The 25,621-nt window shown below is 36.5% G+C and overlaps 1 protein-coding gene across 1 annotated transcript in view; it reads right to left on the reverse strand.

Moving 5' to 3' along the window:
- STK3 (serine/threonine kinase 3) overlaps positions 1–25,621 on the reverse strand; it is a 134,878-nt gene that overhangs the window by 66,373 nt on the left and 42,884 nt on the right. Inside the window, exon 7 of the mRNA XM_035893910.1 lies at positions 705–842. Within this exon, the coding sequence (XP_035749803.1) occupies positions 705–842 (138 nt within the window). The remainder of the gene's footprint in view (positions 1–704; positions 843–25,621) is intronic.

Below are 25,621 nucleotides of genomic sequence, written 5' to 3' on the forward strand. Positions count from 1 at the left end.
ATTTCACAAAGACTGAATCTTTCTTGATAGAACAGTCCCTCCTGTTTGATTTTTGAAGTTCTCTGAAATGTCTCTGCTTTATTTCTATCTCAGGACCAAAAAGATGCAACTGTTAAACTTCTGCAGCTACTGGAAGCTCAGGTCAGTGAGTGGGCGAAAACCTGGCACAGCCTGCCTGGCTCCATAGGGCCACACTGCCAACCACGGCTCGAATTTAAAAGTGCCTGCTTGGTATAACTCAGCCCAAGAACAAACTCGTTATACTGTCCATCTGCATCAGACCCTTCTAGGACACACAGCAACCTGTCTGCTTAATTTGACATGACCAGAAGGAATGACTGAATATACTCCATGGGTGGTCCACACTGAGGTGTAACCTAGGCTCAATTCCTTTACTTAACATTTGCCTAAATCCTGAGATCTATTGAGGGCCTCTAACCACAAAGCAAGGATCCGATTTTAACAGCAAGAACCAGCCCTAAACTATATAAAGAGCAATTAATTTTTAGAAGCGCCAAAGGAGAAATAAAATGGAGGTAGAAATACAGGAGCTGACAGAGAAAAGACCACAAAATGGGAAAGAAATAAGGCATGATAATAGTTAAAATGAGATTTGCCCTGAGAAATTTTCACAACAGTTCTGGTTTGAGACCAGAGGAAAAAAGCCATAAAACTTGCATTTCCTCAGTAACTTAAATACTGACCTGTAGCAGCTGTGTTGCTGTAGCTCTTTGTTCAGGATTTTTCACTAAGCATTTCTTCACAAAATCTGTGAATTCATCAGACCAGAGCTCTGGCTTCCGGAAGGTTGGAGGGGGATTTGTAGGAATCATAAAAATAGCCTAGATAAAAATCAAACAACAATAGCAAGTTTAAACAAAACATATCAGCACAGCACTGAAGCCAAGTAAACCAATTGCTTTATCCACCTTTCTTATCAGGCTAAGAATCTGGAAAACAAATTTTAAGTAAGTTAGGATTTCCACTCAGATCGAGATTCAGGAAGTAAATCCATCTGCTACCAATGTAGCTACTTCCCATTAGATTTTCTCTATTTAAACTGTACCCCATTAAGCACATCACTTGTTTTTTTATCTATTGTTGTTTATCAATCTCGAGAGATGGGTTTTGTTCTTTCAGAAATTCTTAGAAGTAGAAATGACAGCACTGCTTGTTTAAACAGACACATACAAAGTTGCTGTGAAAAGCCAAGTTCACCTTCTCCTCTCTTAAAAGCATTTAGTTTTATAGAATTGCTTAGGAAATTTGGTAGGACTACTATTTCCCTTTGCATTCGTAGTTCTTCAGAAGTAGTTTTAAAACTTGCTTTTCCTCGTAAGATTCAGAAATGTATGCTAAAAGACCTAGACAACACTAAAAGATGACAAATAATCAAGTAACTTGCCTACTAGCAGTGAGAATTTATTTGAAATTGAAAAGGCAGCATTTTACCGATATAACAGAAATTTCACACTGTTGAGAAGCATATGCAGACAAATTTTTCACAACTAGGAAAAAAGATTCATGCTACATAAAAAAATGTGTCCTACTTAAGATTATATATATTGTGCCATTTTCTTTGGTTTTTTCTTTTAGTTATAGATTTACACTTGGGGGGGGAAGCAGTACAATTGTGAGAGACTACTGTAAAATAATTGGAATAATAATTTTGAACTTCTGTATGTAATATCTCAAATGCATTCAGTATCATTGCTTAAGATTTACACAAGACAGCAACACACTATTCAGAGCTAGGTCTACTGGCAGAAACAATAAGCTATTATTTTCTTCTAAAACCAGGTTCAATTCAACCACATTTTCCAAAGTGAAAGGGAATAAAAGTTCATTTGTTTTTCTACAAAAACAAGCAAAAATACATACTCAGAAAAGGGGAAAAAATTGAAATGAGAGATTATGCACACCATTAACAAAGCAGAGGCACCAGAAGCTTCAGCCTGTGCTTGAAACATGGGGAGGCACGAAAGGGAACTTCCTGAGATTTTATCCAGAACATCTTAAGAAGTCTGACTGGCCTTGAAAGTTGGGTTAATTTGTTCAAACCCTCATTCTAAAATCCTTCTTATAAGCTGAAGAAAAGCAGAATACGTGCAAAATGATACAAAACATGTTTACTATCATTTTAATGAAAAATTATTTCAGTACTGAATAGTTTGCCTTCATTCAAATACTTAAACATTTACAAACCTCATTTCATTATCTGTACAAGAAATACAAGAAGAGACCTGGGAATTTTGTTTAATAAACATGTACGCTACAATAGCTTTGTATTTTTCAGTGGGCAGCTGTGCCAAACCACTATATGGACTCAGATAGGAAACATGGCACTCTAGTACCCTGTAGTTTGCCTTACCTACTTCACTGGTGATACAAGATTAATTGCCAGTACAAATGAAGTGCTTCTGGTATAAAGCAGTGGCTAACAAATGCAGCTGTTTCTGTCCTTGAAGGCAATGATCTCCTCCAAACTTTGAACTGATGACTTTTAATCTTATCTTTAGCTACTTTTCAATAGCTACTGCAGAGCAGGCTGTTAAAACACATAGCAGTAACAGAAGACTAGTAACTGCTGTTCATGTGGTGTCAAAATGTATACCTGCTGTTTGATAATAAACATTGACCCGTCTCTTGGCAGGTAAGCAAAGCCTAGTTTCAGAGTTCTGCTCAGCTCCAATGTTCTGGGAACAATATTGGCCTTTGCCAATTATTTTCATCAACTGCACAGCAATTGAGAACCACAGCAAAGAAGTGACTTCTTTATAATTCACACAGGACAATGAGAAGAAAGAGGGAATTCATGAATCATTCTTTTATGGCATGCAATAAAAGTCACAAAAGGAGATATTAAAGAGCTAGAGTCCTAAATCCACATTTATGCTTTGTATGTTTGTTGAAAATACCTACTTCAGAAACATATATATTTATTTAATGCTTAAACGGTAGGCTTTTTTAAATCTTGGTATGTGACATGAGCTATGTTAGCTGAGGAAAAAAGTTCAGATGTGTTTCTGTAATACTAGAAAACATATAGAAACTACTTACACCAAATATTTAGTCCAACTTGTTAATTATGCCATGCACTTGCTAGCATGTACCTCTCCCCCCCAGCTCTCAGCACCCCTTGCCATTAACTAGCCTGAAACACTGGTTTTCAATTCCATCTTCCGGCTCTACTTCCTCATTTTGGCTTGCGTATTTCTCCACATTAAAGTTAAGCTCCATCTCTCTTTCAAAACACTATGATTTAGCTTCCAAATCCTGTTTCCTTCCAAGAAGCTTGCAAAGCAATCACTGGAGAATTATAAAGCTAGTCCCAAACCTCCAGGAATAAAACCAAAATGCTTATCTGACAGGAATTTATTCCTCATTTTTGCTTCCATTTCTTGTCAAATACATCTCTTCTATCCTAAAAGAACTCTGTCCTACTTTAAAAGAAAACTAAGCTGTTTTAAGTCACTCTGTTCCACGGGTGCCAAGGGAAGCAGGAAACCTATGAGACTTGGTTTTTTCATGCTTCTTTCATCCTATCCTGTATTTCTCCACTCCCTGTGTTCTCCCAAACTATTACCTGTAGTAATTTTTTGCTTCCGCTCCACTTAGAATTTTCTCTAAGTTTCCCACAGCTATTGGTATTAGCTCAGCTCTCACAGTAGGGCTGATGGCTGTGCTCATACAGCCAGCATTAGGCAACTATTGCTTAAAAGAAAAACCAAAGCAAAGCAACAGCACCAGCTAGCACTGAACATAGGCCACCATCCATCCAATAATATGGGCTGAATCGGTCATAACAACTGCAGGAAGCATTAGGAGGGAACCGTTCAACAGAGGGGGCAGGCTCTGACATACTACGAAAGAGCTGGGATTAATTCTTCTCTCCCACATCAAATACACAGCCAAGGTGTTAGATCGTATGACTCTGTCTTCAGTTTAATTTCTTCAATCATTTTTTTTTTTTTTTAAAAAAAAAAAAAAAAAGTCGCTAAGCTGCCAGACTTCAGAACTCAGGCCTGAGGGACCACGGCAGCTTCATCAGTGTTTGTCTCCACCTGTCTGTAATAGAGAGCCCATTCCAAATTTGTCCTGAACTGGTCCTTCCACCTCTGAAGCTTGAGCCAACTCTCTACTTTGAATGATCTTTTAATACGTTGCTCTGAGGCAAGTCCTACACCCTGCAGTGAAACCAGAATCAAAGGCAAATTACAGTACGTACGCGACAAAGGATGGGGGGAGAAGATGCACCATCCAGGGCAGCCTTCAGTGGCCACCTCTGAATTGGGCACAGACAATCTAACACAGTTTCTACCATAACCATTGCCTGGAAGCACTTACCTGCCTGATAACCAGCAGTTATGGTTAAGGTGAATACTGGACTGAGGACTAGGTCTTAAATGAGAGCAGAACTGCGCAAGCCAGCAGATAATTTTCTTTTTAATATTTTTTTTAAGGGCCTAGCATTTTAAATGAAGTCCAGGCTGAAAACATTTATTTCATAAAGGTTCTTTTATGGACAGTTTTATTGGCATGAAAATGTAATCAGATGAATTAGGAAATGCCAAAAGAAAAATGAGACCCTCATATACTGTATTTGGAATTTCCTAATCAGAAAATCCTCACAGCTCATTCTTCCTGTCAGTCAAGGTAATAAATCTGTATTTCACACAGCCCACAAGCACATTAAATGATCAACAGCAATATGGTAGAGGTACTATGTTGTTGGGGTTTTAGCTTCTTCAATAATTTCTCTCTACTGCCTAGTTTAAATGACTTGTAATAAATAGCAGGAAATCAAAAGAATAACTTTTATTGTTATTATTTGCCCCATATCATGAATGCTACTAAAGGAGACAGCAAAGATTTTTATATTACAGCAATTTCATTATTTTCATGCTGTGAAGCTCCATTGCTACAATCTACAGAGAGAAACTTTTTTAGAAAGAGGGTGAGGATACAAGAAGTTCACACGCACTTTGTGACTCTATAGTTTCTGGCACCACAATTATACTGGTTAGTTTATCGATTGACTGCAGAAAACAAACTCCAAAATACATTTAAACTCAGTAACACATTTTAGAGTATGAAATCTTATTTAAGGCTGAGGGGGTTAAATATTGAATTCTGTAACATTTTATTAGCTTTGGAAACAAAGAATCAGCTGAAAGACACATTTCTCTCTTCTTTGTGATAGATGTCATAGAACTTCCCTCCCTTCTTGAATAGGCTTCAAACAGGCCATTGAAACTCCGCTAATTATTCAATTACACAATTCAGCAGCTGTCTAGAAATGAAACACCACCATGGACAAGAAGGGTGAGATACTGCCAGGTTCTACATTTGGTTTGCTTTGTGTTGTTTGGTTTTGTGGTGGTTTTTTTTTTTTTAAATTCAGAACTACAATATTCTTCCAACAAAGTTTTGTTCGTAACAATGAAAAACAAAGTTACTGAACAACACCTAGTGTGTTTAAAGACAAGGAAGGCGGTGTAAGATCTGCTTCAGTGTAGATAATAAATTTAATTGTCAGAAGCTGCCTAAAGATCACCAGCTTCTTCCTCCTATCTGCAAACACAGTAGTTCATGAAGATCTACTGCACTCACACTTTTTGTGCAGAATTACAAACAGGTCTGGTTCCACCAAGACATCTATCAGATACCTGATCCAAGGAGAGCCTCAGTATCCCCCAAGTTTGCTAAAACCCCTAACTGGAATCCGAATGGGCGACTCAAAATGTTGAAAAAGCTTAATTATGTTTCTGTGTGAAATATTACTTCTGTTGAAGCAGCCAATACAAATTTTTACTCTCTTTTCAGAAAGAAAAGAGTGGCTTCTCCACACACACCAATTCTCACTCATCCAATTATATCCTTCTTTTTTTCGTGGGGGGAGGGGAGGAAAGTGCTGCTCCTTATTAATCTCAGTGACGAGCAATATGAACTACAGAGATCAAGAAGGAACCACTCAAATCAAAACTGTGCATGTGATGGCCCATGCAGTACTGTTTTCTTCATTTTCACTGCCTCTATCATCGCTCTCGTACTTCTAACAGAGAAGGGGCTTGAAGAAACACACTGAAACAGAGCATTCATTTCAATTTTGCACACAAGAAGCTGAACAGTTTACCCTGAATTGAAGACTAGAGGAATTAAAAAGTTGTCAAGTGTAAGTTTCATCGTCCTAATTTACCACTAACACTTTTCTGAAACTGTGTGTCATAAAAGGCATTTAATGAAGATACATTCAGTGAATAAATACTCCAGACTGATCTAGCCACCCAATGGATAACTGCTTCTCCCATATCTTAGCTAAAATACATTTTTGGTTTAAGCTAAAATACTGAAGAAGCTGTTTCCAATTTAGGGGGAAAATGTCTGTTGAAGTTACTTATTGTTCAGTCAACTTTAACAGCGAATTATCAAAAGAAAAATGTTTGAAAATGCCCCCAAGGGGAAAAAAAAAAAAAAAAAAAAAAAAGAAAAACCAAAAAACCCACATCAAAACAAACAAAAAGCAGCAATTACATTATTCTGAAAGCTAGATCATCAAAACAGGAAGGAAACACTTTTCCCCACAAAATTTGAAAAAAATGATAGTATCACATACTAAGAAACACCTACTCCTAGTGATAAAATTACATTTCCAACATTAAGCAAAACCTAAAAGTTTCCTATCACTGTTCAACCAAAAAGGCACTTTCTTCACTGAGAGTTCGCAATGACTGCTCATCCCAGCTGAGTACCAGAACGAGAACGCTGTGGCTGTTACACCCACCTGCCTCACAACACCCCAGCACAGCACAGCTAGAACAACACAGGCCTAAATGCAGAAGGGGTAAGTGGAGATTTAGTCCAGAGAATGTCTGGACAAACAGTAATTAATACAGACTTTTTAATCCTAATGAAGAGAAATATAAGACATTTAACATGCAATTCTATTGTGCTCACCTTGATAGTCATGACCACTCATGAAATCACATACACACCACTACATATACAATAAAAATGACATCCAAATTATTTTAGGCTAAAATGACAGTCACCTCACATATTAACACTAGGACCTTTAAAAAAATAAAACAAATGAATAGGAAAAAAAAACCCAAAACCACCACAACGGTTACCAGTAGTTTAACAGCCATTCACTGTCACAAGCTGTAATGACGACCTTTGCTGTTCAAAGCAAAGTATGATACACTTAAGATGTAAAGTAATAAAGTAATAAACACGGAGAAAAGATACATAATGGAAAGAATAATCACATGATTAACAGCAAAGATGGGTTACTGAAAGATAAGCCATTTATATTGACCTGTATATTTATTATTGCTAGTAAGTTCATAACATTTTGACAGCGTTACAACAGGTCAAGAATGTAAAGATACCAATCTCAAACATTTTGCAATAGTAAGTGCAATTGTAAATCTACTGAAAAGAATCAACCCTTGCCTTGTTAGCACCGTCACGTAACAGAATTGTGCCTCAAGATTCACCTCTGAACTTCCTCTTTCTACTAAAGGTGGGAGTTGGACTCAATGATCCTTATGGGTCCCTTCCAATTTGAGATATTCTATGATACTTCTTTTAAAAAAAAGAATATTACAGATAATTTGTTCTGTGACAACAGCTTGAAGAAGGTGCATTCTAAGGCTACAAGTTTGTTCACTTTGCAGCTTTTTTTACTGGTTTTAAAGAAGCTCACTTATACAACTAATTTTTAAATCCCTTCACATATCATAACTTTAAAGTTCTACCATATCCTGAGAGAAATCTGCACTGGTATATTTAAAAGGCAGAATTTATTGCACTGGCTGTTATCCAATTAGCAAGACAAAGAGCAAGTTCCCCCTGCTAACTCATCTAAAAGGATTGTGTCATCTGCATAGGTCTGTTCATTATCAAACCCTTTTTTCGGATGAGTAATAAAAATATTTATTACCACCAATCTTTTCCCAGAAATATCACCTCAGCATGCTGTCCTACTGCCAGTTAATTTACCAATTTATCCAGGGGTTTTTTGTTTCATTTTGTTTCATTTCTGAAAGTTTCTTGACCTCTTATAAGCCATCACTTGTACTACCCAAAGAGTCTGGAAGCAACTCAACAAATGACATGATGGAGTTGTACGCAAAAGAAACAACTTTCTTTGTCTGCAGTGGCCTTCTTTTGCTTGCTCTATGCTTATTCCTTTCCCTTCAAGTCCAGCAGGCCTATTGGCATTTCTCCAAGCTTTCTTCCAACGTATTTAAATAATTTCCTACGATTTGGAGTACTCTTCATGACTTTTACCTTTGGGTTTTTCAGCTATCATCTTGTCCCAGCTTTCCATCTTCTACTTTAAAATGGAATAGTTTGAGTTTTTCTATCCAGTTCAGTAGGGCTATTTCAATTTTCTGAACCCAACTTCAGCACAAAATATTCTTGAATTCTCCCATTCAACAGAATGTCGCTCTCCCATTTCCTTTTTGTTTAGCGACACAACATTCAAGTTCCCATTTCATCTGCAATGTAACAAACTCAATGGCGTCAGTGAAGTTACAACAGAAGAGACAGCCAGCAAGCCGATCCTCAAAATTTTCCCCTCCTTCAGCTTAAATAGCAAGCCTTTAACGAAGGGCAACAAATGCCTTTCAAAAGTCTGTAGAAAGGAAAAATAAAGCATGGAAATACCTGCAGTCTCATGAAGGTTTTTTAACTGTTCCTTGGCTTCGTTGGGTTTCTTTGCTGTTCCTTTAAGGGTTTTTTGGGGTGGGAAGGGAAAGGTGATTTAGGTAAGTGTAATTACATAATTTTTAAAGCAAAGGCATTCACTGAAAATAAGGTGTTCACAAAACAACATTCACTGACTAAAAAAATCCATGCACTACCAGAAAATAAGACAATGAAAGTCATCAAGTCTTACCAACACAAGACTTTCAAACACCTGAAAGGAACTGCAGCATTCAGACACTATCTAGGACAGCATTTCCAATAATTTCACTCACCAAAAGAAAAACCTAAGTGAGTCACAAATTAATTCCCGACTGTTGTTCTGAAAAGTACCCTCATTCTCAGCACTGGGTGAACAAGGTACATTTAATCAGGAGGAGGAAGAAGGATGTATGCATGTATGCATATGTGGGTTTAACTGTCCTTAGACGGAAAGAAGTATCCGATGTAGAAATTTAACCATCTAATTCAATTTTCACTTGACACAGACTTGGAAGAGAAGGTATTTTTAAGTGTAGTTGCATAGAAGAAAATCTCCTTTTGAGAGTGACAGACAACACCTCCTCTTTGTGAGGAAATCACTGTAACAGACAGATGGGGACACTTCAGACCACTAGCCAATTGAAGGTTCTACCATAATCCTCAGGGAACTTCACCAACATTTAAGAGCCTCTCAGACCAAATTATACATTATGGCACATCTTTGCTCAAGAGCCAGGCAATTCACTGCCTAAAGCATATTTCCCAGCCACACAGGTGTCCAAGAATCAAAAGAGGAAGGTGTCTTCACAAATGTTGGTACCTCCCTCAGCTAGAAGCATCCTGCTATCACTTAAATCCCCCCTTTCACAGAATCCAAGAGATCTAGAACATAAAGAGTCTTGAACCTGAACAATTTTTTGTTCAATATTGAACTTGATAAACTAGTTTCTTATCAGTTATAAAACAAGGAAATGGTTCTTAAAGTGCACATTACATGACTGAATCCACCGAATACTCTTTTGATTAATTTAGTCTTCTTTCACCATAGTTTCTTCTACTCCTGATTCAGTACTATCTTGAACATTCACAGACATAATGCCTGCAAGGTTCCAATTCTGTTACCCAGACTAAGAAACTTACTTTCCCTCCAAGAAAACTCCAACAACATAGCTTACTTTAATAATAAAATATTTTCTCTTCTTCCCACAGTATTTTCTGCAGTTTCTGAGAAAATGAGGCAGTGATTACATCCAGAAATATATTAACATTTACTGAGACATGAAGTGGAAAAACTGCATTTGCAATTATATTTACTAATGAAAGAGTCAGGGAGTGAGTAACTTATATTTGTGAGAAAAAGCTGTAGTAAACTCGCTGGACATTAAATGTGAAACCTCTGCCATAACCACACACAGTAGTAATGACAGAAGGCATTCAGGAAATATGCAGTAGTTCTTTATTCAGGATACATTAGACCTCCAGCAGCAGTATTGTGTTCAGTTTTAGGCATCGCACTTTCAGAGATGTGAACCAACTGAAGACAGTTCAAGAGAGAGCAACTATAACACTTAGATATATAAAAAACATAGTCTGCAAGGAAAGACTGAATGAATTAGGATTACTTAGTCTAAAGATGAGGTGACTATAGCGAGAAACATGGTAACATACTCCAACATATTAAATGCCACTTCAAAGGAGGAGAAAAAGTTCTTTTTATCAAGTCTATAAAGAACAGAAGAAGAGCTAATGAGTTTAAATTTCAACAAAGAATACTCAGGTTACAGAGTAGGAAAGTCTCCAATAAACTACCTGAGAAGTTCCAGAATTTGTCATTGTATTCTACCAAAAATTATAGAGAAACACAGCTGCAGAATTGTATGATCAAAATTTGGACATGTGTTTCAAAGTTCTTTTCCACTTCAACCACCTCCCCGTTTGCCCTGTGTTCACGCAAATCCCACAATCTCATAAAACATAGGATTTTCCCTAAGTCTAACCTGAAAATTCAGTGGAAGAGTGCATTACACAAAGATGAAATGAAATTAAACTCCATGTGCATCCTTTACAGGTTGCTCTCTCTCCTTGCAACAGCTCCTCTGCCTCTAATTTGTATGTGGGTTATGTAAAGACTTACATTTAAGAGTTAATACTTTGAGAGGTTACAGGTAGCACAAAAGAAAGTGGAAATTTATTCTAGTCATGTCACAACTGGAATAGTGTCTTGCTAGAAAAATAATCTGTACACTGTGAATTTAAAAACCTACAGTGGCTGACAGCTGTCCAAAGGTGATTTTGGTGATTTTGAATAAATAAATAAATAAATACATACATACATACATACCGTGTTCGGTCAGCCTAGATACAGAAACTGAATGATCTTGTTTAACAGAAGAAACATGAAACACAAAGGAACAATGCCCACAACAATTTGTGCTGCTTCCTACTTCACCATTTACATGGCAACAGATGAACGGGTGACAGCAAAAGCCAAATAACTAGCCCTAAGAAAAACAACCCATTCACCTGCAGTGTTCAAACTAAGAAATCAAATTAAACTGACAGATTACAATATTTCAGATACTAAATGCCTACATCACACTGAAATAATGGAAATGCCTAATTAATTACAGAAGATTTTCTAGTCTACGGAAGAATTACTGAGTATGAAGTTCTTACTTCTTAGAGCTCTGTCTACCTTCAAGCAAAGAAAGAAAACTTCTCCTGTCTCTGCTCCACTGACACCCAAGGTACTGAGAGAATACAAGACTCCATGGCACGGCTTTCCCAGTTACCAGCTATGTACAGAGAGCAGTGTTACTGTCCTTACCTAGCTAGTATTTCCAGTATTCTCCCTAATAGCTTCATAAAAGTACCTTTTACATTGTAGCCCCTTAATTTCATTGCTAGATTAGTGTAAAAGTTACCTACATTCTTTTCTGTAAGAAAACATAGTTGCTAGAGCACACTGAACTTTTTTTTCTACTCCATAAGCCATGATGCAGACACAAGCAGTGGGAGGCATCACAAAGTAAAAGCTGGACATCTAAATGATCAAATGAAAAGAGAAGTATAACCAAGGCATAGTATTACACAATGACATTAGCCTTACATTTTAAAAAATAACATCCTTTTTAAACCAAAGTGAATAATACAACCACAACATCAAAATAAGAGTTAAAATTCAAATATACCACTGGAACTGATACTCAGTTCTTCATGGTACTTTGTTATCTTGGTAGGTGTAACCATTGCTCTCTGAAACAGAAAGCAAGAAATATGAGCTACACAATGGCATTCAAAAGTAATCCTACCAAATGACAGAGGTAAAACAATATACCAAATTCTGCACAGGTTAGGTAGATCAAAAAGAAATTACCTTTCTGAAACGGTATTGTGTCTGATGAAACTGGAATTGGTAATGATTGGTCATGATTTAATAACTAGCATGACATACATCCTAAGGAAGATTCTTCCAGAAGGGAAAATGTTCCAAAGAGAAAACATACGGACAAAATTCAAATGTCAATTATTATTTTTTAAAAGACGACAGTAAAAAGCTAAAACGAACTGTGAGCCAAAGTTGGCTCCCCATATCTTCAGTTGTATTTATCAGACTGAAAAATCTACCCAACTTTCTCTTTTCCTGTATAAGACCAAAAGTATGAGATGTTCTGTTTGTATTACAATTACACTAATTCAATGCAGGTCACTTGCTTTTTACTGAGTCCAGATGACATTTTGAAAGCTAAACATGGGCCAATTAGCCTAAAAAAAAAAGGGGGGGGGGGGGGGGGGGAGGCTGATTGCCGCTGGGTAGGTCATACAGTGGCTACAGAACACAATTGCTTAAATTACATTTTGACTAACATCAAACACAGAACTGAAGCTAAAAACTACCTTTTTTTTTTTTGTACACCTTCTGGATTTCTCACATGGAAGCATACCAATTTAAAAACCATCACCTTCCCACCCTGAGGTGATAGATACAGACTCAGCAGAAGTTTTTGTTGCTTCCTCTTTCTCCACTCAATTAAAAAAAAAAAAACAAAAAACCAACACACTTTTAATATTCTAAGAAGTACAAACAATGTAGTTTCCACTTTATTTTTAATATCCCCAGTGGGTAACTAACCTTTTCAAGCCTGCTCATTTGAACTTACCTCAGTAAAAAAGAAAAACATAGCACTGGAGATTCATTGAACACTAAAAATAATAATAGTCTAAGCCTCTTCTATTTCTGCAATAACATTTGTATTCTTAAATCAACCTGAACTGCCATGTAATTGGCCATACAATAACCTTTACTGATAATGCAGAGAAACTAGTTCCAGAGGGGTAGGAAAATGCTCAAGCTTATCTCCAAGAAGCAAATAAACAATATGTCTTTGTTAATGTCCGAGGATTGTGATCAAGGGCTGAATCTTTTCTGACAAAAACACTAGCTATAAAATGATGATTAAAATCTATGCTACTAAATAAAACATCAGTTTAGACTTAGTGTAACTGACTGCAAATCTGTCAATGGTATTCTTTCTAACCATGTCTGGATTTGGCATCTTTTTTTCCAGAAGTTTCCCAGCTCTCAAACAGTAGTATCAACTGCTAAAGTAACATGTATTATGTATTACAAAATAGTAGCCCAGTTTATTCTATAACACACTGAATTATGCAAGTTAGTTATTATTTGTATCATCTTGAGGTTTAGTACCCATCTCTACTTCCTCCCAGCATGATCTGCTCAGCTTTAGCAAACTTCACCCCATACAGGCAACATGAGCATAACACAACACACGCTAATTAGCATAATGGCATCTAACATTAATTAGATGTCCTCCAGACTTGGTCATCATCTTCAAAATATTTCACATCCTAGAGGAAATACACAGAAGTCATGCAGACAAACTGCTTGGTTGATGCACATGATGTCACTCCATAGGATTGAGGACATAGAAAAAAAATTTCTTCGCGTAATTAAGAAAAAAGCTCATAGCATAAGATGGAACATTTTGAGGCCAGAAACTGAGATAAAATATCCACAGATGCATGAATTGGCCTTGCATGTAAATTTCTTTACTTAAACCAAGTTTTAAACAAACCTGAAGGGAGAATATAAAAAAAAATAGCAAACACCTATCAAGATTCCCGAATTATTTAACCTGGAATATTTTATTGCAACACTGACAAAATTTTGTAGGTTTTGGTTCTGATCTCTGGCCTACGTTGTACTGCCTTATCCAAACACTTACTTATTAATCACATTTTCTAAATTTTTATTAGGATCTGGTTTAACCTATTGCATTTCATTCCATTCAAAGAGATGTATCATAGCTTCCCTACAATGACTGACACTGCAGAGAAAAAAAAAAAAGCAATTGAAAGCAAAGCCCAGTTACTGTAGGTATGCACAGAAATAACATTCCTTCACAAAGAGTTTAAGGAACAAAAATTTACAGCCTATATTACTGGAAAAATTACAGTTTAGCAATGTGGCTGTTGCAATCACTCAAGTATGCAAACAGTATAGCAATGGTTGAAGCAGTGACTAGAAATGCTGATACTGTATAAATGGGCCATATCATACCCTTAATTCCTAGCAGCTTGTCCCCAGTTTGTACAAAAAGACGTCAAGGCAGAAAGAGGGAAGGAATTTTGAATGCAAAGGTTCTTCAAGACACGGCATCCATATACAGTTACCTATAAATGGCCTTTCCTCTCTCCTTCAACAGGTATGTTAGCATTCATACTCCTGGCTTTCTAGCAGTATGATAACTATTCACTGAGTAAACTACATAGTTCACATGAAAAGCATCTTCAGAGAGCATCTTACCAAGACTCATCTCACTTGAACAGCCTCCAAATGGCGCTACTTTACAGCACATGCATGGAACTACCGAGTGAAGGCTTTGCAGATCTGAGAAAGACACACTTTGAAAATGCTAAAGATCTCACCTCTCTCTCTTGCTCTAATTGTATGTATTCATTCCACTCAAGCAGCTTCATAGAAATTCCTCTATCCAACATGATGGTCCCCAGCTTGAGATAATAGTATCTAAAGAGCTCCCTATAGCAGAGACAATAGAGGCAAGAGATATTCATGAGCAGATAGAAAAATAAAGCATGCCTGACATCTATGAGGGTCATCATCTTGTTAGAACAGGATGAAGACTGAAAGCAACCTGAGTCTCAGAGATTTTGTCGAAGTTAGTCATGAGCTAGCACAGTGTGGATGTGAATTCCAGACATACACTCCATTCATCCAGACCAAAGCAATACGCTAATATAAAACAGGGCCACCGTAAGACTTTGCATTAAGAGTGCCATGACTGTATCTACAAACTCTACATCTCTATTAGTGCTCAATTTTTTTTCTGTAACAGTCTTTCCTCTATCACTGTATTTAGGGCTGATGTCTTCCCTCTGCAACCCTACACATTTAGATTAACATGAGGCTACAGAGTGCACCCAAATCTATTTCAAATCAGAAATGAGAGCAACTGAATTGGAAGACAACAAGAGCTAGAAAGCTGCTGAAGATTACTGGCTCAAATTTCAGGTAGAGAAAGGCTGGGTGCCCTGCCTGAAGACGTGGCACTCAGCCTGAAAGCAGCAAGTGCAAGTGATAAAGCAAGGGTTTCTCTAGAGCAGACAGCAAGACCAGAAAGCACAGAGGATGATATCTTGATTATTCCTCCTGCAGTTTCTCTTGGCTCCTGACAAGGATCTATGTGGGGTGATGTTCAAAAGCAATGACTCAAAAACAGCATAGCATACCCTAGAGGACCCTTCCTGTGGCATAGCCCCAGGCACTGCATAACCAAGGCTCCCAGCAAGCCCAGTGTCCAGTGAATTATCTTCTTTGTCCATAAATGGACATGCCCACTGAAGAAGGGAACATGCCTTCGTAAGTTAAGGGGAACCTAAAACATAGCTAGGAATGCCATAAAGATGATTAAACAAGCTATCCAACCAGGATAAAGAGCATCCACTTGAAGAAAACTTCACTGATTTTAAGGAGGCTTTTATTTTAAGCAGTAGCAAAGTCCATAGATAATCCTACGTCAGCTGACATACAAAAGGGAGATGCGAGATTCCTTCACCCTTTCTTTATATGCAGGAAACTAAAAAGAGGGAGTGTGAGCGTGCCTGTTACAGATTGCTGGGCTGTAATGCCTTACTATGTTAGACTGACACAAGCAATGATTTGGAAGGGAACTATGTCAAGAGAAAAGACAGATAATTCAGTTGCTTGAGCTGAAATTCAAGCACAGACTAAACTAAAAAGCCGATCTTAAAAACAGCAGCAAAAGTTTTAGGTATGATAAACTCAGGATAAATTCATTCAGAGATTCAATGCCTGTAATTATATTTTTCATATGAAAATACTGAATGACTGGAAGTCAAAGTTTAAATGTTTTCATGTGAATCTGTCTAGCAGTACAGATAAATACAGAATGATTTACCAGGAGCTCTGATGAATTCCGCTCCAAAGGACATATTTGACATCCAATTAATATTGGGACTGCATAACAAGACCCATGTAAACAACAAACATTTTCTACACGCTAGTTTAGCATTCCCAAGTAACCAGTCTTAAGCAATAAAACTGACAGAGCCTCAGATGGAGATTTATATTCATGCTAGCTCTTAGGCATAAATATTTCGTAAAGAGCTATATAGAGACCAGCATTTCACACTCATGTGGTCACAAAGAAGACATCATGCAAGTAACTGAACAATGCCTGCTGAGTGTTGGTAAACAGGGAGATTAAAAAAATAATTAAACAAATCCACACTTTTTTGCCTGCCTGAAAATCTGAAAGTAGAGGTTCCCTCAAGTGAACCCACCATGGCTGGGTTCTCATCTTCACTAAAGTTCCTAACACATTGCAGCGAAATAAGTCACAAAAAATACCAAATTAGAGTCAGGTGCAGTATGTCCCCTTCCTCTAATATGCAAACTTCACATATCTGAAGACCAAAAAAGTAATTCAAACAAATCCCCACACATAATTTTTACAGATGTGGAGAAAGAGAAGCTGTGTGAAACAGAACTGCAATCTCTCAAGCAGGAGACATTGCCAAGCTTCACCCCTCTGGCTTTACTTACCTTTTCTCTCCTGCCTGCTGGAGAGCTTCCCTTTGCCTAGACGAAGTACAAGGGAAAAGACAGGAGGTGGGAGAGATGACCTTAACAACACAGACTGAGCATCAAAGTTTGGCCTTAACTTACATTGGGGGACCAGCCAACCATTACTCTGGCTCAAAACAGGGCCATCTAACACTCTCCACTTCCATAACACATCCCACACCTGCCAAAGGACACAAAATCTTTTTTGAGAACCACTGCTCTATGTATTAAAAATATTGATTAAAAATAAAAAAGCTAAGCATACATAATCGTCTAGAATTACGTATATTGTCTATAATCATCTATAACTAGTAGTCACCTTCATTTTAGAAGTAAATACTCAACCAATTTCCTTAAATTACAACTACACTTAATGAGAAATTGAAGAAGTGAAAAAGTAGAACTTAAAAATTTGCCAGAGTTTCCATGAAGAACGGCATCTGAAAACAACACGCCTAACGTTTGCCTGCCACCCAGCATTAGATTTCTCTGCCATTTGGACTTAACACCCCATATGCATAAATGACTCTCTTAAGGAAGGAAAAGCCATCTTTGGTTGACTATCATTGGAATGGTTATATGAAACCAGTAATCACACAATTCTTTCAAATTCTTATCATATTACCAATATTTTATCGGAAACAGATGTTAGCAGCACAACTTAGTCAGAATTCTTGAACAACTTTTCTTTCAATTTCATAACAAATTAGGCAATGCTTAGTTGATGCATCTGAAAAAAGTTACAGAATTGCAAGCCCTAAGGCACAGGACTGGGTGTCATAATTTAAACCATCACTAGCTGAAATGCAAAGGCATTAGAAACATAATGTTTTACTCTGTAGAACAAATTTCTCTTGCAGATGATAATCTTTATTTGCTAATAAACTCTGAAGTCTCAACAGCAACCAAAAGCTATGATTTCAATGTCAAAAGCCTTGTAGAATTCTTACAAACTTATACTAGAATTCCCTGAATGTTTACAAATAAGTACACAGATAAATAATTAAATAAATTTTTATTTATTTTATTTCATAGAATCATTTAGGTTGGAAAAGACCTTTAAATCATCAAGTCCAACCGTTAACCTAACCTATTTATTGAAGGCCATCTTGGGCATAGCAATCATGAAATGGTAGAGTTTTCAATTCGTAACATGAAAGCAAAAAAGAAGCTAGTGAAGGGAATAATGCAGGAGTCACCTCACCTGGCGAGTCTACTACAGCAGTTGAGCCTAGGTAACAATTCTTCAATTTAAACAGAAATGAAGATATTTTCAGTGGTTGTCTTTACCTCCAGGTTTGGTGTCTTGGCCCCTAGTAATCCAGTTTACTGCTTTTAAAGTCACTCTGCAAGGGTATTTATAAAAACATAATCATCAAAGGAAACCGAAAAAGGTGGAGACTTCTGTCAACTGTTGAAATTCTGGAGGGTGAAATTGCTTATTTTAGAAACATGCACTGAGAGCACCTTTTGATCAAAGTAATGTTATCAAAGGAAAAAAAAAGTTACTGCCAGGGTTGCCAGTCTCCATCTAGTCACCATGTATCTTCTGATAATTGTTATGAGTTAACTGTGTTACAAATGTAATTATGATATTCACTGTAGACCTTTTTCTTCCAGTAACAGTAAAGGCTAATTTTATGGAAAGTAACTTCCCCTGAGGTCTGAAACAAAACTGAGCCAACCATGGTTTCATTTTCTGAATATAGGTAAGTAATGAAGGTAACATCCTAACTAGCCTATTAAACAGCAGTGGGAAAAGAACAAACTCAGTGCATGAAACAATACCTGGAGGACACATATAGCCCTTAACAGCTTATGAAAATGAACATTATACCCACTGACTTCATCCATAAGGAGAAGATAAAGTACTAAGGGGTCAAGAACAAACTCTACAAAAAGCCAGCCAATGAACTCAAGTTGCCCCAGGAAGCTAAAATGTGCTATATCAAAATCTATACCTGTAAGGATTGTCAAAGATATTAAGTCAGAAATATAGAGTCCTAATGTTTGGTTTCGTTTTTTTTTTTTTAATCTGAAGTTAACACCACAGTTCAAACACTATTATTCAGAAACACACTTTTACCCTTGCTCTGCACCTACATTAAAATATTTACAAAGGAAGAGGTGATAAAGGAAACAAAAATTAAGGGAGAGACTGTTTTCATTAAAACTTTCTTTCCTGCATATCAGTACATAACCTAATGTTAGTGTTAATAACTCTCAAGGGCATCAAATACTGATTCCCTTTTTTTTTTTTTCAAATATGAGGAAATTGATTTGTACGATACCATTTGCTGAAAGCAAAGCATGACTAAGTACAGGCCAAACAGTTGTCTTTAAGTCATCCATCAACTACAGATGTAAAAAATAATAATCACAGGGATCACTTAATCTACCAACAAAACACTTTCAAGAGGCAGATGAATCAGAAACAGATACAGTTTTGATGTGAAGGGGATGCTTGTAACTGCATCATGTTTTAAGAAGGACACACACATAAAATATACAACAAATCTAACATGAAAGGGCAACAGTCTACTTTGACCCCTCTTGCATAAAGCAAAGCCTACGAGCAAATGTGCAAAAGCAGGCCTAATGAGAAGAGCTTTTTGTGAACAGTGAAAAATGTGTTAAGTAATTTAAATGTACTGCATGATTCAGAAATAAAGAGCGGGATTAAATTTACGCTAAAAGAATGTATTTTATCTCCTCCTACTTTCTTTGACTGGGCAAGGAGCACCAGAGGCTTTCAATCAAAATGTTAGATGTGTCTTGAAAGAGAAAACAGAGCACTTCTTCCCAAAGTTTTTAGGTTTTTCTCTTTGAATACTATAAATGCAAACATGTAATTTTTCCATTCGTTTGGAAGTCAGTACTACTGAGAGCTCAGGTACATCAAAAACAGTCAATATACAGAGTCATTTAGTATCTCTGGTAATCTTTAAAAATAATAATCTGTACCTCTAAAACATTTCAAGACAGACAGAAAGACAGGCTGGCTTCTTGGAAACAGTTTCTCAACAATTCCTCCATCTACAGACCTTTATGTTCATGTAAGCCAAGGTGAATGTCTTTCTGCAGAAAGTTTTGGTTTTTTTTTTTTCCCCAACCAATATCATCACATCACTGAAACAATTTACAATGCTGTTCAAAAACCAGCTGTGTCAGCACAGCTGACATGATACAGTTATGCTGATGTAATAGCTCCTTACCACAGAAAAGGGAGATTACTCTTCCTATCACATGCTTCCAATTCCTCCAGTGCTTCTCTGACAGCATTAAATGAACTGAACTCATTATTTTGGTAGAAAATTACCCCAATCTCAACAAAGGAAGGGGGGGTGTGGAAAAAAAGCTATCTATCAAATCAGAAATTTGGATCAGCTCAGTGAAAATATCAGACAAGTTTGTCAGGTAAGACAGGCATGAGAGATCATAAAACACTAGATGCAAAAATCCTGACACACCTTAGGAGTGTTCCCTTCCATGGCAGCAAGCTGAGCTGATTAAATTTTACACTTTCTTTAGGTTGGGAGAAAAAGGTAACAAAAGTCTTTAAAATTTGTGATGATTTTCAGAATTATTTTTCTGAAAGTTTTGGGGGTTAGGTTTTCTGTTTGTTTTTTTTTTTTTTACTTTAGGAAGCATTTTAAATTTTTCTTTATGCAGTTTAAACCCTGAGAATTTTTGTCTTAAGTTACAGCCATTTTGTGAAAGTTTCCAGAAGAACCCTGGATGACAAAAATTGCAAATGAGGGTGTGACTGTTCCATTCTGGTATAGCCAGAATGGTTGGAGTCGAGTCATGGCAGTATCAATCTTCTGCGTTCAGTAAGTTTGTCCAGGACCATTGACCAGTTGTCCCATACCACTGTTCCACCACATAATCATTGCTACTGAGACACATGCTAGATAAAACACGTCTAGCATAGACATATTTGTCAGTATTACAGTCATGCTTGTGCTGTGTAGCCATATTATGGGCATGTTAATCCAGTTAATTTTTATCAAAGCTCCTTTCAGACAACACTAAGGCAGCTTTAGTGCATAATGCAACAGAATACATTCCTCCAGTAAGTTAATTTTAAAAAGAAATTTAATACGTTAAACTTTGTATCAGCTAACTTTATGCTGAACCACATCTTAATCTACCCTTAACTTGCATAAAGTCAACAAGCCAGAAGCCAAAATACTGCAGCGTATGCTTTAGTCACTTAAGAGAAAAGCAGTTCTGTGCCCGTCCTCAGTCCAGGCACTATGAATGAATCTAGTATTAACAGTTATGCACTATAGCCTGAGACAGCGGGTATTTTTTTATACAGAGAGAGGTAAACATGTAAACGAGCTGAGAGGCCAGGTATGTTACTTTGGGTACAGACGCACCTCAGCGCAGTGTACTGCTGCTGAGCTGGAGCCAAGTCACGTACTGCCCTCTGAGAGCGCTGCTATCAGAGCACCCATCAACTTTTCAACACCCATCCAGACAGGCATGCCCTTTGGCTTTTAGCCTGTCCTGCTGTTCATCCAGGGCTATGGCAGTAAAACCTCCCTCTAGCACCATCAGCTTGCTGTAGTATTTCCAGTTTAGCAAGAACCTTCTAGGTATTTCGTATTCCACATACTTTCACACCAAAAAAGTGGCATGGCATCCAGTTGCTCCGGAGTCACCATTTATATATGACAATTCAGATGTATGCAAGAGGGAACACCTTTAAGAAACTTTGTACTGGTTTCTCTATACAATTCAATTAATCTGACTAGTTAACCACTGCATTCATTAAAGCTCCTCTTTTAGTTTGTTTTAAAAGTTAAGGAACTTGCATGTGCTTATTTTCACCCCCCAAAATCAAATGCTTACTGTTCTGAGTATCAAAAAATACAGTTTGCACAAATTGGTTGTATTATTCAGAGAAACAAACAACAAGCAAGACGGAGTAATAGTCCTCTCCCATCTGACAAAAAAATTAAGGTATTTAAAATGCACACACAGTTGCTCTGGAGAAACTCCTGGAAAAAAGTAAAACGAGAACAGTTTGGGCAAAGCTCACTTGTGTCTGTAGTACCCGCCCAACGTAGACATGCCCTCTGTCCCAAGGTCAGAGTTCATTATTACTACTTTTCTTAAGGAACATCCCGGTTGAAACAGATGACTATTTCAACACATGCATGTCAGTTTGCCCATAAATCTTGTGCTTGCTAATGCTACCTGTTTCACATTTACCTGTGTAAAGATTCAGAGCATGAATAAAGGAGCAGCAGCAGAGATAATACTGGGATGCCATCTCTATTGTCAAGCCTATGGTCAGAGCACCAGGATGCTGGTAAGTACTTCAGGGGCCATCATATATTCCCTTGAATTCCACCAGAAATGTAACACACCTCAAACTTCCCATACTCTCCAGTGATTCTGTAGTTTTCACTATAAATCAGAAGTTCTCTTGTTCGTTCTCATTTGCTCCACTAGAACAAGAATTTTTTTTTTTAAATCATCAACAATATAGCATGGAGTTCAGGAATACACTTTGCAGAGGAGGCTTTTGCTGGTAAAGCAGAGTTTTTCAGGTAGGCAGCTAAGCAGTATTTCCCAGAGTTATGTCCATGTTCGCTTCTCTGAAACACAAACTAGAAACTGATAATGCATTAAGATTTGGGGTGTTTGGAACACCGTATGTATAATCTTCATAATCAATAATCTCAGACATGGTAAAGAGGCACAGAAGAAGGAAATCTGGAGGTAACACTTTTGTTGGCTTTGTTTCTTTCCCATGGGAATGCCAATAATAAGAACTTATATCTGGAATAAAAATTTGGATCCATACAGCTTCGAAAACAGACCACGTTTTCTAAAAACTATGAACTTTTACTCTACTTTTCTGCAGGCAGACAATACAGCTTTCAAACACAGCTTTTCCTGCCATGGGATATCACAAGTACTTCCTGTATATTCTCTCGATGCATTTTTAAAATACTGTAACACACACTGACATTAATACAGAAAATTCTAACACAAAAGTCACAAATTGCATACCCGAATCATTTGAGTTAGTTCACAAACAACTGACTGTGTGTTAGAGCTTTGTTTAAGTATTTAGTCAGTAAAATAAAAGGCTGAAATGAAAAAGCCAAGCTGGTTTTGTTCTTCTCTAAAACCAGGGTGGTCTATGGGCAATTTTTGATACCACTGGTGTTGCCGGGGAAACAAAATGAAAACAGGTGCCATCAAATACAAATTAAAGATTTAGTTCTATTTTAAACCACCTTAAAACAAAGTTTCCATAAACTTTTAAACTGATACTACTACAAATTTGACAATACTTTATAACAAGAAAAGGATTATAAGTTGTCTTTAGACCATCAAGTTTTAACTGAAACAAATTTAGACTGATTGGCAACCCTTCCTTTTAAATAAATTTCTTCCATTAAATATGCATCATCCTCTTTAAAAATGACCTAGTGTACATTTTAAGGCAATATAATACCAAGACAGAAACAGGGTACATACAGTCTTAATAAGCTTTCTCCATTCTGAATTTTACCTTCCTTTCAACTAAGCAATTTTTTAGATTTTTTACGAACTAAACAACCAGTATAGACTTAAAGTGTTTAAAAATCTTACGGTGAGTAGCAATAGAAGCTTAGTATTTTCCTCCTAATCTGATTGCGGTTTTCTCACACATGACTAAAAATCAAATAAATATCCCTTTAATTGAAACCCAAGAAAATACACACTTTTGCTTTTAAAAAGTGAGTAACATGTTAACAATTTGGCAATATAGTAGTCAAGTCTCTTTAAAGCACTTCCTCCAAGTCAACTAGCTATACTGACAGAAAACATGTCAAAGTTTAAGAAAAAATTAATATATATAATTCACTTCAATAAAGAAGCATTGACTCAAGCTTCCAAGAAACTCTTAAAATTATTTACTGAGTTCTTTTTTGGCTTAACAAGACACTAGTCACACACAAAAATCCAAACAGACCTACTTCAATTAAAAGCAATACACAAATTCCCTTCTCTTCAATAAAGCTCGCTGCCAGACCTCTGAATAGAAATTAACCTTGTATATTTTGTGTTAACCCTGGAACTTGAAAGATTATAGAAATAAAAAAAAAACAGAAGCACCTGTAGTAAATATATATAGCTCTTCACTTAAAAGTTTTGATATCTGTTGTATATTTTACAATATTCTGCAGGGTATTGTAGAATTTTTAGTAAAAAGAGTTCTCATAAGTCTGTGCATAAACACCTTGCTGAATAATTTTCCAAGTCCATAGTGCAAGTTAAAAGGAAACTGAATAAATTCAGCATACAATTATGTGTAAAAATTATGGGAAGGCTTTTTCAAATAAGAATATCTGTAAAGTTTATTAATAAAAAAAAGTCTAGTAGCATTAAAATTGTGATTCAAGTTTCACTGCATCTTGATGATTTACTACCAATTGCCTATTTCGAATAAAATTTTCTTCAGATCTTCAAGTTGCAAAATAGTTTTGCTTTGCACTTTGATCTATGTTTACAGTTTTACTAACAACACAAATGAGCAGATCTATAGTGATTTAAAACTTATGAGTGAGCTTTTTGGTGGGCGTTTGTTTGCTTGTTTTGTTTTTAACATTTGTCTAGAGAGAAAGCAGCCAGCTCAGCAGCAGAGAATTACGTTAACCTGTGCTGCGCTAGGTTTGTTGAATACATTCTTGGTTTTACCCACATCTATCAAATAATCTTTAACAATGCTTACATATATGTAGAGCTTGATGCAATGCTCACTCAAGTGATCAAGAATGCTTCCATCAATTTCATGGCTTCATTCAGCCTCCATTTACTATTCCAAGGTCTTCGAAAAATAATATTCCTAGGTCAAATATTTCCCTATTAAAGTATCGTGCAAATAAATGGGTAGTATCTTGGTATGGTCCTTTTTTCAGATTAGCACTTCTAAGAATCTGAATCGTAGACAAAAGATACACAACATTACATGAAACTAACCAACATCAAACTTCCTTTACAGTTATTTTAGTTAAAGTTTCAAAAGTTAACTCACTTGTGTGTAATTATGAAATTACTGTACTGATCCTCCGCTTACTTTGAAAGTGATTAATCAAAGTCAAAGAAAACCAACCATCAACTGAAGTATGTTTCAAATTTCCTATTCAGGGGTAAGTCTAAAAAGACGAACTAATTTAATTTTAATTAAATCCTCGTTTAGAAGCACGAAATAAATGTTTCCCATTTAATTCAAATTAAACTCCAGTTCCAGTCCGAATTTCAAATATTCTCTGCTTCTGCTACTTTATTACACACGACAGATTAACATTTCCTTTTTCTGCACATATGCAACCAACAAAACTGGCATTATTAAAAAATCTAAATATTTTATACTTTTAACAGTAATAAAAATACTATTTATACTACCCAAAAAAATTCCAGTGATATGAAGGAGTGAAGATGCATTCTCCAAACCACAGTGAAACATTTATGCCAGATTCTATGACCAAAAATACTTTTAACTGCACTTTCTTTACATTGCAACAGTTTTACTATGTGAACTTTCAAGCCATCTCTTCACTGAAGGAAAAAAACAAGTTAGATGCAAGAAAAAAAGAAGAGTAGATACGAAAAGCAATACCTACAGGAAGACAACAATTACATACATCAGACTGTAGACTTGTCAAAAGTTTTAACACGGACAGGAATAGGCCCTTGTCATCCTCCGATTTAATCATCACACACACCTCAAAGTAATCTAATGTTTTCATAGTATGTGTATCAATGCTAATGTCATAAAAGATA

Source organism: Egretta garzetta, unplaced genomic scaffold (assembly GCF_000687185.1).
Source record: "Egretta garzetta isolate BGI_Z169 unplaced genomic scaffold, ASM68718v1 scaffold154, whole genome shotgun sequence".
Taxonomy (NCBI): domain Eukaryota; kingdom Metazoa; phylum Chordata; class Aves; order Pelecaniformes; family Ardeidae; genus Egretta; species Egretta garzetta.